General features: G+C 39.4%; 1 protein-coding gene across 1 annotated transcript in view; it reads left to right on the top strand.

Annotated features, from left to right (window-relative positions):
• LOC114509768 (solute carrier family 5 member 4-like) overlaps positions 1–13,346 on the top strand; it is a 30,196-nt gene extending 16,850 nt beyond the window's left edge. The window contains 11 exon segments of the mRNA XM_028528279.2: positions 271–407; positions 1,977–2,084; positions 4,226–4,376; positions 6,906–7,074; positions 9,220–9,243; positions 9,245–9,418; positions 9,420–9,437; positions 12,142–12,168; positions 12,170–12,245; positions 12,615–12,724; positions 12,726–13,346. Coding sequence (XP_028384080.1) covers positions 271–407; positions 1,977–2,084; positions 4,226–4,376; positions 6,906–7,074; positions 9,220–9,243; positions 9,245–9,418; positions 9,420–9,437; positions 12,142–12,168; positions 12,170–12,245; positions 12,615–12,724; positions 12,726–12,830 — 1,099 coding nt within the window. The 3' untranslated portion in view covers positions 12,831–13,346.
• The last annotated feature ends 2,408 nt before the right edge of the window (positions 13,347–15,754 follow it).

Genomic DNA, 15,754 nt, shown 5'->3' with positions numbered 1-15,754 from the left:
AATTCTATGTACCAAGAGTATTTTATACACATTATACCAAATATCAGGATATTACATGACAGGTAACCTTATGTAGAGATGAGAAACCTGAAATTTGCAGAACTCAAACACTCATGTGAGAGAGCAGGGGTTCGTTACTTTCCTCCAAAGTTCATTAGTCTCTAGTCATCGTCCCATTTGTCACTGTAACATTAATTCCTGAAAAGAGGCACTCCCTTTCTTTGAACTCATGCTCTGGCTGTCTCACAATGGGGTGGTGTCCCCTGGCAGGTCATCGGTGCAGCGCTGCCTCTCAGGCAAGGACATGTCTCACGTGAAGGCCGCCTGCATCATGTGCGGGTACCTGAAGCTGGTGCCCATGTTCCTCATGGTGATGCCCGGAATGATCAGCCGCATCCTGTACACAGGCAAGTCCCTCATCCATCCATGCTCATTTTTTACGCTTGAATCACAAATAGTGATTTTTAAGATGTATTAAAACCTTCTTAACTAGAAAACATATTATGTAGGGAAGTAAAAACAAAATTTTAAGTGAAAAGTAGAGATTGTGTGGGGGGTCAAATGCAAAAAAAAAAAAAAGAGAGAGAGAGAGAATTCCATGTTTGACATTCTGTTCTCTTATCCCTTTTATCCTGCATGCCTGTCTTTTTGTGGGCATTTGAGTCTGTTTTGTCCTGTTATCATGAGTGACTTGGACTGATGCAAGTTAGAGGATGATGCAGGAGGATGAGGAGGAACTGGGGAGCTATGCATTAGGTAGGCTGTGGAGGGCCAGTCCAGGACGTCACCACCTGAGAAGGTCTTGGTGGTGCCCTGTCGCTTGTTGGTCCCTCTAATGCTGCTTTGGAATTGAGTTGTTTGGGATACTCCCATTTCTGAGTCAGCTGAGAGTAGCTACTAATGTTGAAAATCTTCCTTAAAAACTTTGACATGAAGAGTGAAGGAAATATAACAGAATATTTCTTGGTCAATCAAGACCTCTGGTTTTTAGGGGGCAATCCATCAGATAACACTGAATTCACTTCATGTTTTCCCAACTGGGCATTATTTATTTAGCTGAAAACTTGTTAAGATGAATATCAAATGGCCAACATCTCTCCTTATTGCAACATTGTAGGGTTGTCTATACCAATAAAAAATGTACAGATATTCAACAAGTAGGCAGTGGCCAAAGATATTATTGTACACTATCCCAATACTTGGGGAAATGCTGAAGTTATTATGTTAGTAATGTAAAAGCAGATTATAAAACTATATCTCAACAATTACTATACTTATGCAAAAAAGGCATTTCTCTCTGAAAAAGGATTAGAAAGGAATAAAAAAGTAAAAGAAGCTATAAGTGCTAAAGTGTTAGTATTCAGGGTGATTTTTATATCCATTTTTGCTATTTATTTTCATAATGTGGTTTTAGCAAAAATATCACCAAGAGGTTGTGCAACTGCCTCATGAATGAGACATTATTCCACACGGGGCAGTCACCCCCAACAACATCACAAGTGACACCTCTTCTTAGATGTGGGAGAAAGGTATTGGGCTAAATGATTGGACACAGGACTAACTTCCTGAGTGGTGGTGGTGGTGGTGGTGGTGGTGGTGGTGGTGGTGGTGTTTCGTCTCTGGAGTTCTATGCTCGGGGAGGATTTATGCTCTTTTGCCTTTTCTGGAGGATGGAATCAGCTCCTGTTGTTGGTCTAATACTGTCTAGCTGAGCCATACCCAGGGCAGAGACAGCCCTGCCCCCTAGGTCAGTGCAAGGGGAGCTACAGCTGTGAGACACTTAGAAGTTGTATTCTGGGCAAAGAGGAACTGGACTGGTTGTATGAAGTTCAAAGTTCAACCTCCAATTTCCAGGCAAAAGTCTTTCCTCTAACCCATGAGCTTACAACTTGTCTCTTATGAGTATGTCCAGTGGTTGTGGATCTTGTCTGTTTGGGCCCCACTCACTGAACCCATTTATCTGAATTCCTCTTCAGACAAGGTGGCCTGTGTTGTACCTTCTGAATGTGTGAAACACTGTGGCATTGAAGTTGGCTGCAGTAACTATGCCTACCCAATGCTGGTGATGGAACTAATGCCTAATGGTAAGAAAACGTCCATGCTCAGATAAATGGATAAAGAAAGTGCAGAGATAAATGATAGATACATAGATACATAGATAGAGTATGGACCATGGAACTTTCTTCACCCTCAAAAAAAAAAAAAAGGAAATCCTGCCATTTGCAACAATATAGGTAAGCCTAGAGGACATTGTGATGTGAAATGAGCAGACACAGAAAGACAAATACTGCTTGATATCACTTAGGTGTGTGAATCTAAGAAACAGAGAAGTGGAATGTGGTTGCCAGGGGCTGGGGGTGGGGGACATAGGAAGATGCTGGGGGGTAGGGAAATAGGAAGATGCTGGTTGCAGGGTACTCACTCTCAGTTATAATACGGGTAAGTTCTGGAGACTTACTGTGCAGCATGGAAACAATCGTTAATAATGATGTACGGTAGACTTGAAATTTGCTAAGAGAATCAATCTCAAGTACTCTCACAACAAAACAAGATAACAGGAATTCTGTGAGGTGATGAATATATTAATTTGTTTGATTGTAGTAATCATTTCATAGTGTCCATATATATCAAACATCACGTCTATACACCTTAAATACATACAACTGTACTTGTGTGATCATACCTCAATACAGCTGGGGGAAAAAAAAAAGAAGTAATTCATGTTGCTGGACTGCCTCAGAGGCCTGGTCTGTAAATGGGCCAGAAGGAAGGGTTATGGTATAATCCTAATAGTTCTTACTTCCATTAATTCCATTGTCTTCATCAGACATTTCTTGAGCATCTTCCATAGGCTACCAGTTCCACACTGGGCCTAAGGATAACAGAGATGAACCAGGTATAATTCCTATTAGAAGAATCCTTACTCCTTGAAATTCAAGATTCTCTTCCAAAACAATCAAGATCATTTAAATGATGGATTTGTCAATAAAAGAGCTTCATAGCCCCAAGCAAACAACCAAACAAAATAGAAACAGACTCACAGATACAGAGAACAGACTGATGGTTGCCAGAGGGGGGTGGGGGTTGAGGGACTGGGTGAAGGTGAGGGGATTGAGAAGTACAGGTTGGTAGTTAGGAAATAGAGGGATATAAAGTACAGCATAGGGAACACAGTCAATATTATTGTAATAACTTTGAATGGTGCCGAGTGGATACTGGAAATACCAGGGGGAGCACTTTGTGAAATATATGATTGCCTGACTACTGTGCTATACACCTGGAACTAATACAAAATAATATTGAATATAAATTGGAATTTAAAATTAAAAGGAGAGTTGCATCATCATAAACTTATAAACCAGAGACTAGAGGTTAATTATTTATCCTTGCTTTCTTTAGACCCAATGATAGACCCAGAGATACCCAAATAATAGAGCTCAATTTATTTAACTTACAAGTATTTGTTGAGTGTCTACTGTGTCCCAGAAACCATCCTGGTGCTTGGAAAACATTAGTGAAGCAGGTACAAAGTCCCTATCCCTTGGAACTCACATTCTACTTTCAGGAAATAGAAATAAGCTGCACATGTGGAAATAAGTAAATGACTAGGATGCAGAAGGTGATCTGCTGTGATCAGAAAGAGAGCCGTCATGGGGTTCAGGAATGACTTAGTGACTTGTACCTTAGGCCCCACATTAAAGGACAGCTAACCCTCTGTGACCTTTCTTCTCCCTGACACAAGAGCATTGTCAAGGGGAAGGGAGCACAACCCACGAGTGACATCACCCATCCACCCGTTCCACACTTTTGACTAAGGATGTTTAGTGACATTTACTCAGAGGCAGAGGAAACTAAAGGATGAAGTTGCTATAATATCTCAAGATTCTTTGCTTGTCTCACCAAAGACTTCAACTTCAGAACAACCTGCTAGGCTTTCCCCTCTTCCGTTCCCTAAGTCTCCAGGAAGCCAACAGACCACCAGAACAAAAGGTCCACATTTAGGTGCCAGCAAATGATTTCTAAATTTATATGTAGAAGTAAAATTCTGTACTGGATTAGTATCAAATCACCAGCAAATATGCAGAAAATGCTACCTGGTGGCATGTATTGATTTAAATGTCCCAAGTGACACTTTTACCTTTGAATGACACTCTAGTTTAGCAAGGTAGCCATAGATCACGTCATCCAATTCTGAACTAGTAATCACATCCTCTTCTGTCCCCAGGGCTGCGAGGCCTGATGCTGTCAGTCATGCTGGCTTCCCTCATGAGCTCCCTGACCTCCATCTTCAACAGCGCCAGCACTCTCTTCACCATGGACCTCTACACCAAGATTCGGAAGCAGGCATCAGAGAAAGAGCTCCTTATAGCTGGACGGTGAGAGAATCCTGGTTTCTGTCTAAAAATTGCTCTGGAAAAGCAGAGATACAGAAGCGGAATAGAGCCTCCTCATCTTTAAGTTCAGAGAAATAGTCGTCAAGTTCTAGAGTGGGTAAAGGACATTTAATCCAACTTTATCCCTTTACAGATACAAAATTTGGGGCCATTACTTTCAATGATATAGTTGCTTTTTCAGACTTTCAAATGCTTCTGATTGTCTCTTATTCCTCCCCTCACACCCTCTCCCAGCCACATCTTCATGAAATTACATCAGTGTTTTTCATGGGGTATAAAGCTTCCACCTTCTGTGAGATTAGGGACATTCACACACTACTACAGAGGATTTTGCCAACTGCATTTACTAAAACATGGGGTGTCACCCTGGCTAAGTAGCTCAATTTGTTGAGCATTGTCTCATACACTAAAGGGTTGTAGGTTCAATTCCCAGTCAGTGCACATACCTAGGCTGCAGTTTCCATCCTCAGTCCATGCACATATGGGAGGCAATCAATTGATGTTTCTCTCACATATTCCTCCCCACCCCCACCTCCTTCCTCCTTCTTTAAAATCAACGACCATATCCTTGGGCAAGAACTTTTTTGAAAGGGATATCAAGAGAAACTAATCACCTATTTAAAGATCATGCTTTGTTGAAGATAGTAACAATTGCTTTGGTGTATTAAACACTTGGAGAAATTCCAAGGGCTCAGTTGGTCCAGATTTTGACTCTTCTGGATATATGCCACAGGAGAGGAAAGCCTGCAAGGCATCTGTGCTCCTGCAGCGGAGAAAGTGTTGGACAGAATTCAGCAGGTACAAGCTGTGGTAGCCACTCATAGGTGTACAGTCCTGGGTATGAACCCCTTTTAAGTCTCAATGATCAATTAATGAGTTTTTCTTTTCCTCTTTTATTAAATGCCTACTATCTCTCAAATACAAATATGAAAAATGACATATATATGAAAAAATAATTTCATGCCTCATGGAATTTACACCCTTGTGGGGAGAATAGACAATAAATATATTCTATACCTGATGACAAAAAGTGCTAAGAAGAAAATTAAACCAGGATTAAAGGGTGCAGCTACTTAAGACAGATGCTCAGGGAGCCCTCTCTGAGGAGGTGACATTCCAGCAGAGCCTTGAGGAAAGTGTGGAGGGAGCCCCACAGCCCAGTTCCAGGGACAATGAGCGCTGCATTCCTCCACAGTTACATGTATGCTGTGTGAGGACAGGAGGTGAGGGTGGCACATGAAGACCAAGTGCAGGAGTCAGTGACAGGTAACAAGGTCAGAAAGGTCACAGGAGTCAAGGTCACGTAGGCTCATTCCAGCCATAACAGGACTTTGGATTTTATTCTGCATGTGACAGAAAACAGCAGAAGATAAGAGAGCAAAGGAGACACATAATTATCTTTCCAGTGATGATGACAATAATGATAGTAGGTGTTATTTATTGAATCTTGACTGTGTTCTAGGCACTGGGCTTGGGCTTCCCATAGTTCATCACATTTAGTTATTGCAAGATTGCAGATGCTTTGTAAAAAAGCTTAAATGGAGCCCTGGCTGGTGTAGCTCAGTGGATTGAGCACAGGCTGTGAACCAAAGTGTCGCAGGTGTGATTCCCAGTCAGGGTACATGCCTGGGTACAGGCCATGACCCCCAGCAACTGCACATTGATGTTTCTCTCTCTCTCTCTCTCTCTCTTTCTCCCTCCCTTCCCTCTCTAAAAATAAACAAATAAAATCTTTAAAAAAAATTTTAAAGCTTAAATGGGACACTTGTGCCTCATTCTCCTGCCCAAATGCTTGTCCCCCGCTTCTCCCAGCTCCCACCATTCTGTTTTAAGTGAGCACAGACAAGTGATGACCTTTTACAGAGAGGCCAGTAAATTATTATTATTTGTCTGTTCACATGACCAGCAGAGAAGAAGATTGTGCAGTTTAGTCAGCCATGTTCCCTGGCCCCCGGAGCCTCGCACAGATTTTCACTGCGTATCAATATTTTAACCAGTTTTTTCCACCTGCCAAAGTATTCAAGTAGTGAAATGCACAAATTAGCATTTCTGGCCAATTTGCTCAGCATTCTGGAGAGAGGATATTTTTATCCTAAAGTGTGCAAACTGGCTCATTTTCTCTCAAGCTAGGGGGAAAAAAAGACCAAAATAGGAGTCTACTTTCTGTATTGTACAAGTAATTGCTTAGAAATAGTATTGTGTTTTTTTCTAACTGGCACAGCACATACATTGCATTAGAGAATTATTAACCAAATGTTGACATTTGAGCTGTTTTTTATCAATGGATTCTTGATCCCATCATTGAAGCTATTATGGCTAATTGTAGGCAATCTCACTACTGCCATTTTACTGAAAGATAATCATTAAGCATGACACAGCATGAGGACAAGGAGCTTGACTTCCTTTGGAAAATCAGTGAATGACCGCAAGAATGAATCCAAGAACTAAAGCACAATGGAAGTACCAATAATGCTTTTGTTTAATATTTAAATCATTTTGTTTCCTTCCCAGGCTCTTTATTGTTCTATTAATTGTCACCAGCATTTTGTGGGTCCCATTAATACAAGTGTCTCAAAATGGACAGCTGTTTCATTACATAGAATCAATTTCTAGCTACCTTGGGCCTCCCATTGCTGCTGTCTTCCTGCTTGCCATTTTCTGTAAAAGAGTCAATGAACAGGTGAGTGAAAATGGGGAAACTTTTTCATGCTGCAGTGAGAAAAGAAATATGTCTTTCCCTGATGCATTCTTTCCACCCAAATTGTACAACTCAAGGCCCATCTCAGTTTCAGCTGTGGTCAGCCACAATTCCTGAGTCTCACCAAAGTGTGTGAATACAGGCTCCAGCACACATAATGCTCCTTTTTATTACAGCCATAAGCATGTAATTCTGTAACATAATACCACACTCAAGCACACCATATGACATTTTAGGTGAAATGTTCAAATTAAAACTATGAAGTATTGCCCTGGCTGGTGTGTCTCAGTGGATTGAGTACCAGCCTTCGAACTACAATGTCACCAGTTCGATTCCCAGTTAAGGCACATGCCTGGATTTTTGGGTCAGGTCCCCAGTAGGGGGCGCTCAAGAGGCAACTGCACATTGATGTTTCTCTTCCTCTCTTCCTCCCTCCTTTCCCTTCTCTAAAAAATAAATATAAAAAAAGTCTTTTACAAATATCTTTTTAAAAAATATAAATGATACACCCATATCATTATTACCCTACCAATCACACTTCAAGCAGGCCTGCTCCTGTGGGACCTGGATGCAGTGCACAGTCCCTGCACAGTCTTATATTCTTACAAAATATACACAGTCATGGCACAGTGCCAGGGAACACAAGTTTTGGGGTGAGACTGCCAGGACCCAATCCTGGCCCTCCCACGTAATGCCATTGTGATCCTAAACAACCCTTTAACTCTCCGTAAAGTGAAAGTAATCACAGTGCCTATCCTGTAAGATTGCTGTAAGGGCTTTAAAAGATTTTTTTAATGTGAAGTGCTTAGAAGAAAACCTACCTCACTAGTAATGGTTCAAAACACATTAATTTCTTTTATGATAAATATAATTAATTGATTATTATGGACCATGTTACATTCAATGCTTTAATTGTTCCCAAGTGTTTACCTTATTATTATCATTTCAGATCAGGAACAGGTGCAGGAAGTTAGTGTCAATGTGCTTTCCACACGTAACTTACTATAGCGAGTAGGATTCTTGGGATTCAGACTCACATCCTCCTCCATCCAAAGTTCGTACTCTTAGTCTCCATGTAATACTGTTTCCACTAAACATACATCTTAGTCAGAGAAGATCTATTTCCACTCTCCACCACTTCTCTGGGAAAATAAATGCTTTTAATTGTCAAAAGCTTAATAGAAGTCTTTATATCAACCATGTACAGTTATAAATATCATAACTATATAGTTATAAATACAACTATTTAATATCAAATCTGCAAATTGTGTAACATACATCATAGTTCTGTTGATCCTACGGAATAAGTCACAGGTTCTTTAAATCTATGCATAAAACAACAGTCAAGGCACACCTGAGCGCGGGTCAGAGTGGGCAGTACAGACCCCTCCATTCTCCAAAGCAGTGTCCCTGTGCCACCTTACCTCAGCCAAAATGTGGTCAAGGAGAAGCATTTACCGTTAATTTACATGGGGAAAATTGTTAGCATTTCCAGACCCCAAAATAATCTCTCTCAGGCGTTTCTGACACAATTAGGACACGTGTTGCTACTGGAAGCACAAAACAACGAAAGATAAAGCACAGGTGCTCCCAGACGCAGTTCAAATTGCAGGGTGGGCTGATGCGAGAGCGAGCGTGGTGCAGCTGAGCAGCTCGGCGGGGTCGCTCTCATTGCTCAGAACGTGCTGCATCTCTAAGGGCTCCACTGAAAAAACGAACGCTGGCGGCTCTTTTCGTTTCTCACCTTTTTCCCTAAAGTGAAAACTCCTTTTCGATTTGGTTGGTGAAAACAGGGACAACGGTCAAGTCTTTTGTAAAAGCAGTGGCGCATTATAAGCAAACTTCTGAAAAGCAGGGGATACCTGTAGGGTCCCGCAGTTGAAGAATTAACAGTACAATAGTGTTTTCAAGACACGGAGAGCGACAGCCCCCTGGTAAACACAAGCGTTGCGTCTTTTCCCTGCTCTGGTACCATGCACTCACCAGCAGTTTGGCAATATCTTGTGTTCAAGGTCAGCCATTTGTTGGTTCTTAGTGGAGAAAGCAGGTAGGATGATAATTATGACCTACTAGAACAGGCTTCTCATCATTTCTAAATAACCCTGATTTGTTCTTGCTCTTTTGTAGGGAGCCTTCTGGGGTCTCATTATTTGGACTTGTGAGGGCCTTCATTCGTATGATTGCAGAGTTTGTCTATGGAACAGGGAGCTGCTTGGGCCGCCAGCTACTGTCCGAAGATCACTGCGGAGTGCACTATCTGTACTTTGCCATCATTCTCTTTTTCATTTCCATACTGGTCATCCTGGGGGTTTCCTTGCTAACGAAACCCCATTCCTGACGTACACGTGAGTAATGAGTAATAGACACAGGCTTATGATAAAATAAGAGTTCTTTGCCTTCTAAAGCTTAGCTGGGTACAAGTCCCAGACAACCGAATCATAGCACCATTAGAGCTGGAAAGAACCTAAGAGTTACTCAACTCAACACATTTGCACCTAAAATGTCAAAGCACCAGTGAATTAAGAAATATGGAAATAGGACATGGATTCATGCTCCAATAACTCCGCAGTGCATTTGGGACGTAAATCTGAACATTCGCTGCAGGATATCAGGAAGAGAGTAGTTAGTGTTGCCTAAGAGACCAGCAAGTACTTCACAGCAGAGCTGCCTTTGGGCTGGGCTGCTTTGGGGGCAAGTAGAACTTCTACACAGCACTAACACTGACACAGGGATTTCTTTTTAAGCACATGGTACCAGGGGCAGGAAAAAAATAGAACAATAAGATATGTATTTTTGCCTTTCAAATTGGCAAATAGTTTTAATGTGAATGTGCCCAACGTTGTGTGAGGATGTTGGAAATGCCCACTCTCCCAAAACTGCTGGTGAGTGTATAAGTTTTATAATTCGTAGAAGGGCAATACAGCAGTACTATCCATTTTAATTCCCATGCCCTGTGAGTCAACAATCCCATTTCTAGAGCTTATTATGTAGAAATACTTGTACACATAGGGAGAATATAGGAATAAAGATTTGTCTCTGCCAAAGGTCTCTAATAGAAAAAAATGAGTCAACCCAAATTTCCATTGCTAGTGGAATGGGTATACAGTGATAGCACATTATTACACAGCTGTTCAAAAAACCTGAGTCATTTGTTTTTTTAAATGTCCATCATACAGTTAGTGGAAAAAACACTTGCAGAATAATATAGTATTGCATAATAGAACTTTTTGAAAATAAAATACATGTAAATACATACACGCACATGCACAGAAAAATCTTAAAGCATATACACTGGAAACTTTCCATAAGAGGTGCCTCTGGAGAGGCGCTATAAAAGACTAGCAAATAGTAGTCCATTTTTTTTTAAAGATTTTATTTATTTTTAGAGAGGGAAGGGAGCGAGATAAGAGAGAAGAAACATCAATGTGCGGTTGCTGGGGGTCATGGGCCTCGCAACCCAGGCATGGTGCCCTGACTGGGGAATCGAACCTGCAACATTTTGGGTCGCAGCCCGCGCTCAATCCACTGAGCTATGCCAGCCAGGGCCCATTTTTTATTTAAATGTGTTTAATATTAATATTGTTTGAATTATTACTAACATGTATAACGTTTATTTATTTTACATTTGCCACTAAACATTTTAAATCAATGCTTACTTGCACACTCCTGACAAATGGATTACAGGCCAATGGGACAACCCAGAAAGCACGGTGTGACTCAAATTACTCCACCAAAAAACACGTCACCAGGATTTATAGCTATAATATTTACACTGAATATTGGGAGTCGAATAAAAAGGACACTAGAAAACACATCACAGTTTTCAAAGACATGTTCAACTCTTTTATGCAAATCAAAATAACCATAATTTATTACTAATTATAGGAAAAAATTGTCTGAAGTGCCAGTGAGACTTATCTAATTCATGTATGTTTCCTTTATATGCTGGGAGGTTTGAACTTTCCGAAGGGACTGATAAAAATAAACAGTTCATTTCAGAGAAAGCCATGAATGCATTGTGGACCTACCTAGCAGTGCAAGACCCAGAAAGTACTTGGAGTCCCGATAAAGAGTTTTAACAAAGAAAGTGGATTTAGTACAAGAATGCTATGATCAAGAACCTTATGAAGCTCTAATTTAAGACTCTTAGTGACAAAGTCAAGCATGTGATTGTTATGTCAACAACAAAATAAGCCAACTACAAATTTCATTCAGCCTGCACAAGGAAGTCATAGGTTAACTAGGAGGCCAGTGAAAATGAAAACATGACTTTGAGCATAGGTGGATTACAATTTTAAAAATGCATTTGACACTAGAAACAATTTTTATAGAATTTTCTTAAACAGTTTTTCTAGAGCTGACTGGTATTTAATCATTGTGTCCAGTCACAGGTCATGAATCTGTGGCATCAACACAAAGTTATATAATAGATAAATGTTATTTATTTTCAAATGTTTAGTCAGTATACAACTAAGCATAGAAACTTACTTATATTTACAGAAAACAATTAAAATTTTACAAAGATCGACAGTTTTAAAATATGGTCAAGTTGACAGAAGTTTGGACGTGGTCTGGCAGATAGATGTGGAAGGGGGAGATCCCTATCAGAAATCAATAATAGTACATAGTTGCTATCTAGACACTAACAGATCCGAAATGGAACTTAAGAAGAAATTTAAAAGCTCCAAAAGTAACTACCAGACAAACTGCAAGGAATACTGATGTAGCTAACCACAATGGATAATGGGACAGTGAGTGAACCAAGGTATAGTACATGAGTTAGATAACCTTTGACTTTTATGGAATTATAAATCCAGAAGTAGGAGTCTGAAACATATTATTTAAGAGGTTTTAATGAGTACCAAAATTAAGAATAGAAATAATTTAAAATAGTGTCTTTTTGTGACTGAGTGTAGAAGACCTTTTCTTTATCTGTATTTTCCTGCTCTCTAGTTTTTGTGTTTTTTTTTGCACTACACAATAAATGTACCGTTGTGTTATTGTAACCTTTGCTCTCACTAAATGCACCTGTCTATGGCCTCTGGGCAGCTGTATCGCCTGTGCTGGGCCCTTCGGGAACAGGACAGAGGAACGGATCGATTTAGATGCACAAGAGGAAAGACAAGAAGAAGCTGATGATCATGTTGATGGAGGTACTATCTGCTTTACACTTGGTTTGAGAACCATCTCTTTTCCTTTGAACTGTTTGTTCATCTCTTAGTACGTTTCCATGGAGTTGCTTACACGATTCCTCTATTTGAAGGAGCTCATTAATACTAAGAATATTAAACTGTGGTGATATAAGATGCAAATGTTTTTCCCCAGCTGGGCCTTGTTTCACTTTGTCTATGGACTCTATGCTGTGCACATCTTTCTATTTTTATATAACCGAAATATCTGCATTTTCTCGGGGATATTCCTCCAACACAAAGAAGTAGCTGTAATCACCCTTTACAGTTGTCTGGAAAGGAGTTTTTATTTCCTGTGTTTGGTGATCGTTTGTTTATCCTTCTTTGTCTCAGGTGATCCTGAGGAGACTCGTGGATGTTTCAGGAAAGCTTATGAAGCGTTCTGCGGTTTCCAGAAGAAAGGCCCCAAGCTGAGCAAGGAGGAGGAAGAAGCCCAAAGGAAGAAAGCTGACGGACACCTCGGAGAAGCCCCTGTGGAGGACCGTGGTGAACGTCAATGCCATCCTCCTCCTGTCTGTGGCCGTCTTTTTACACGGCTACTTTGCTTGACTTGATCTGAGCCACCTGAATACTAAGCAGAGGATGCTACTGATTTTTCGTCTTGAGAGTTCGTTGTGTGCCGAAGGGAGATGAGCCGTTGGTGATTTTATCCAATGGGATCACTGTGGATCTGACTTTTGGCTTTTGCTGTTCCTTCGTGTCAGTAAACAAAAAGAGAATTGACTCATTTAGAAAGACAATGAGCTGACTCCCTGTGTGTATGTAAACTAGGAGAATTTAAGACTAAATTCTCTTGTTTTTATAGCTACCAGATAGATCGCCCTGTGTTAAACTTGCTTCCTGCTGTTTCCAGGGATTTCCACTGAGAAGGGACGCCTCTCCAACTCTGCCTCCCCTTGTAACCTCTAAAAATAGGACATTTTCCTCCCGTCTTCACCTCACTGATCTCAAGGATTTGAAAATAGAAATATTCTTAATAGTTGAGAGGAAGTGAGCCAGAATACCTGTTTTATTGATATTTTATGAACTTATTAGATACTATTAGCTTCTGCCTTACATAAAGTCATACCCCACTTAAAAAATAACATATCAAGCCATTGATTTTAAAGCACTTTATTAAAGTATAATTCACACATTTTAAAATGCATCTATTTAAATGTACAGTTCAAACAGAAGCATAGATATGTAGATAAACTGCAGCAGTCAGAGCGGAGGGGGGCTAGGGGACTGGGTAAAAAAAGGTAAATGGATAAAGTATAATATAAATATAAATATAAATATATGACACATAGGACACTGACGACAGTCTGGTGATAGCCGGGGGCAGGGGGAGGTAGAAGTGGGCAGAGCGGGGGTAAATGGGAAGGAAAGAGACTGGACTTTGGGTGGTGAGCACCTATACCATGTGCAGATTATGTTTTATTGAGTTCTACATTTGAAACCTATATGGCTTTTTTTGTTGTTTAAATATTTTATGTTTATGCTATGACAATTTTCTCCCTTTCCCTTCATGGTTTTATTAAGTGATGTCACCCCAACAAATTCAATGAAAAATAAACAAGTAAATAAATAAATAATAAACAAGAAAGTGTAGAGTTCAGTGTGTTTTCGACAGTCACAGTTGTGCAACATTATCACAATCTAATTTTAGATAGTAACATTAATTTAGTTTTTGCATCGGTACTTGTATATGTACCTTTCTCTGTCTATGTCTGTGTTGTTTGAAATTCTAGATGACAATTATCTGTATGTAGGGTTATACAGGACCCAGCACAAATATGCCCCTTTTTTATTACAAAATCGTTTGTTACAAAATTATAGGCATGTAATTCTGTTACATAAACAATATCACACTCAAGGACACCATATGACATTTTAGGTGAAATGTTCTAATTAAAACTATAATTATTACACCCATATTATTACCCTACCAACCACATTCCAGCTGTCATTACTACTGCCAGACCCTGTATACAGGTTTAAAACACTGTTGTAGAAGTAAATCAACAAGTTAAAATGTTCTTTAATAAAGTACATAAGAAATGCCTACCTATGATATTGTTATGAAAATTCAAACAATGCTTTGGTCTATAGAATTAAATATAATACTCTTCTCTCCCATCTACTCCCACCTCCACTAACTTTCAGAATAACTGTTAGCGTAAAGCTTATGTTAAAGTAACTTTTCTAGTCTTTGTATACCTGTATGAACATACACAGATTTCTACATAGTGCAATCTTATTTTATGTGCTGTTCCAAGACTGGCTTTTTCATATAGAGTTTATTTTGGAGATCTTTGCCTATTAGCCCATATATCCCTCCCCCTTCTTAATAGTCACACACTATTCCACAAAATCATTTACCATAATGACTGTTTCCACTGAGAAACTTCCACTTTTAGTTATTGGCTATTACCAACAATATTTGACTGACATAATGTATATTCACCTTTTGGCACATTAAGATAGTTTTATTTTCTTAAAGGTTGTTTCCTAGACATAAATACTGGGTCAGGAGGTATGAATATTTACTTTCTAATAAAATCTAAAATGTCTGTTCCAAAAAGGATTCACCAATTCATCTTCTCACCCTCAATGGATGAAAGTTCCTACTACTCACATCCTTAATACAGGGTATATTATAATCTAAAGTAATATTTGTCAGTTGATGACTGGAAAATAATTTTATTTAATAATTTGTGTTTCTCCATTATTACCAAGATTCTGTGTGCTTACATAGGACCGCTTTGTTGCATTCCATAAGTTTAGTATGTTGTGTTTCCATTTGCACTTGTCTCAAGGACACTTTCTGTCTAACTGCTTAATAATAACCAGTTTTCCAGACAATATTCCCTCTTACGTGTTATCCATAGAATAGGACAGATACCTCTCTTACTGCTCTTCTATCATGAAATTGAAATTTTGTTTCAAGACATTTTTTATTTCCTTTTTGTTTCAAGATATTTTGGCTTCAAGATATTTTTTTGTTTCAAGATATATTTTTACTTACCTTTGATTTCATCTTTGACCCATTGGTTGTTCAGGGGTATGTGGTTTGATTCCACATCTTTGTGAACTTTCCAATCTTATTCCATTAATTTCTGTTTTTATGCCACTGTGGTTGGAGAAGATCCTTGGTGTAATTTAAATATTTTTAAACTTGCTGAAACTTATTTTATAACCTAATGTATGATCTAGCCTGGAGATTGTTCCATGCGTGCTTGAGAAGAACGTGTATTCTGCTGCTGTTGGATGAAATGTTTCTGTACATGTCTGTTAAGTCCATTTTGTCTGAAGTGTTACTCAAGTCCAATTTTTCCTAACTCATTTCTGATTTGGATAACCTCTCCATTGGTGAAAGGGGGTACTGAGTTCTTTATTATTACTGTATTTGTGGCTGTTACTCCCTTCATATCTGGTAGCATTATTTAATATATTTAGGTCCTCTGATGATATGTGCATACATGTTTACC

The sequence above is a fragment of the Phyllostomus discolor genome, chromosome 13 (genome assembly GCF_004126475.2).
Source record: "Phyllostomus discolor isolate MPI-MPIP mPhyDis1 chromosome 13, mPhyDis1.pri.v3, whole genome shotgun sequence".
NCBI classification, from domain to species: domain Eukaryota; kingdom Metazoa; phylum Chordata; class Mammalia; order Chiroptera; family Phyllostomidae; genus Phyllostomus; species Phyllostomus discolor.
This window is presented reverse-complemented; position numbering and strand designations above follow the sequence as displayed.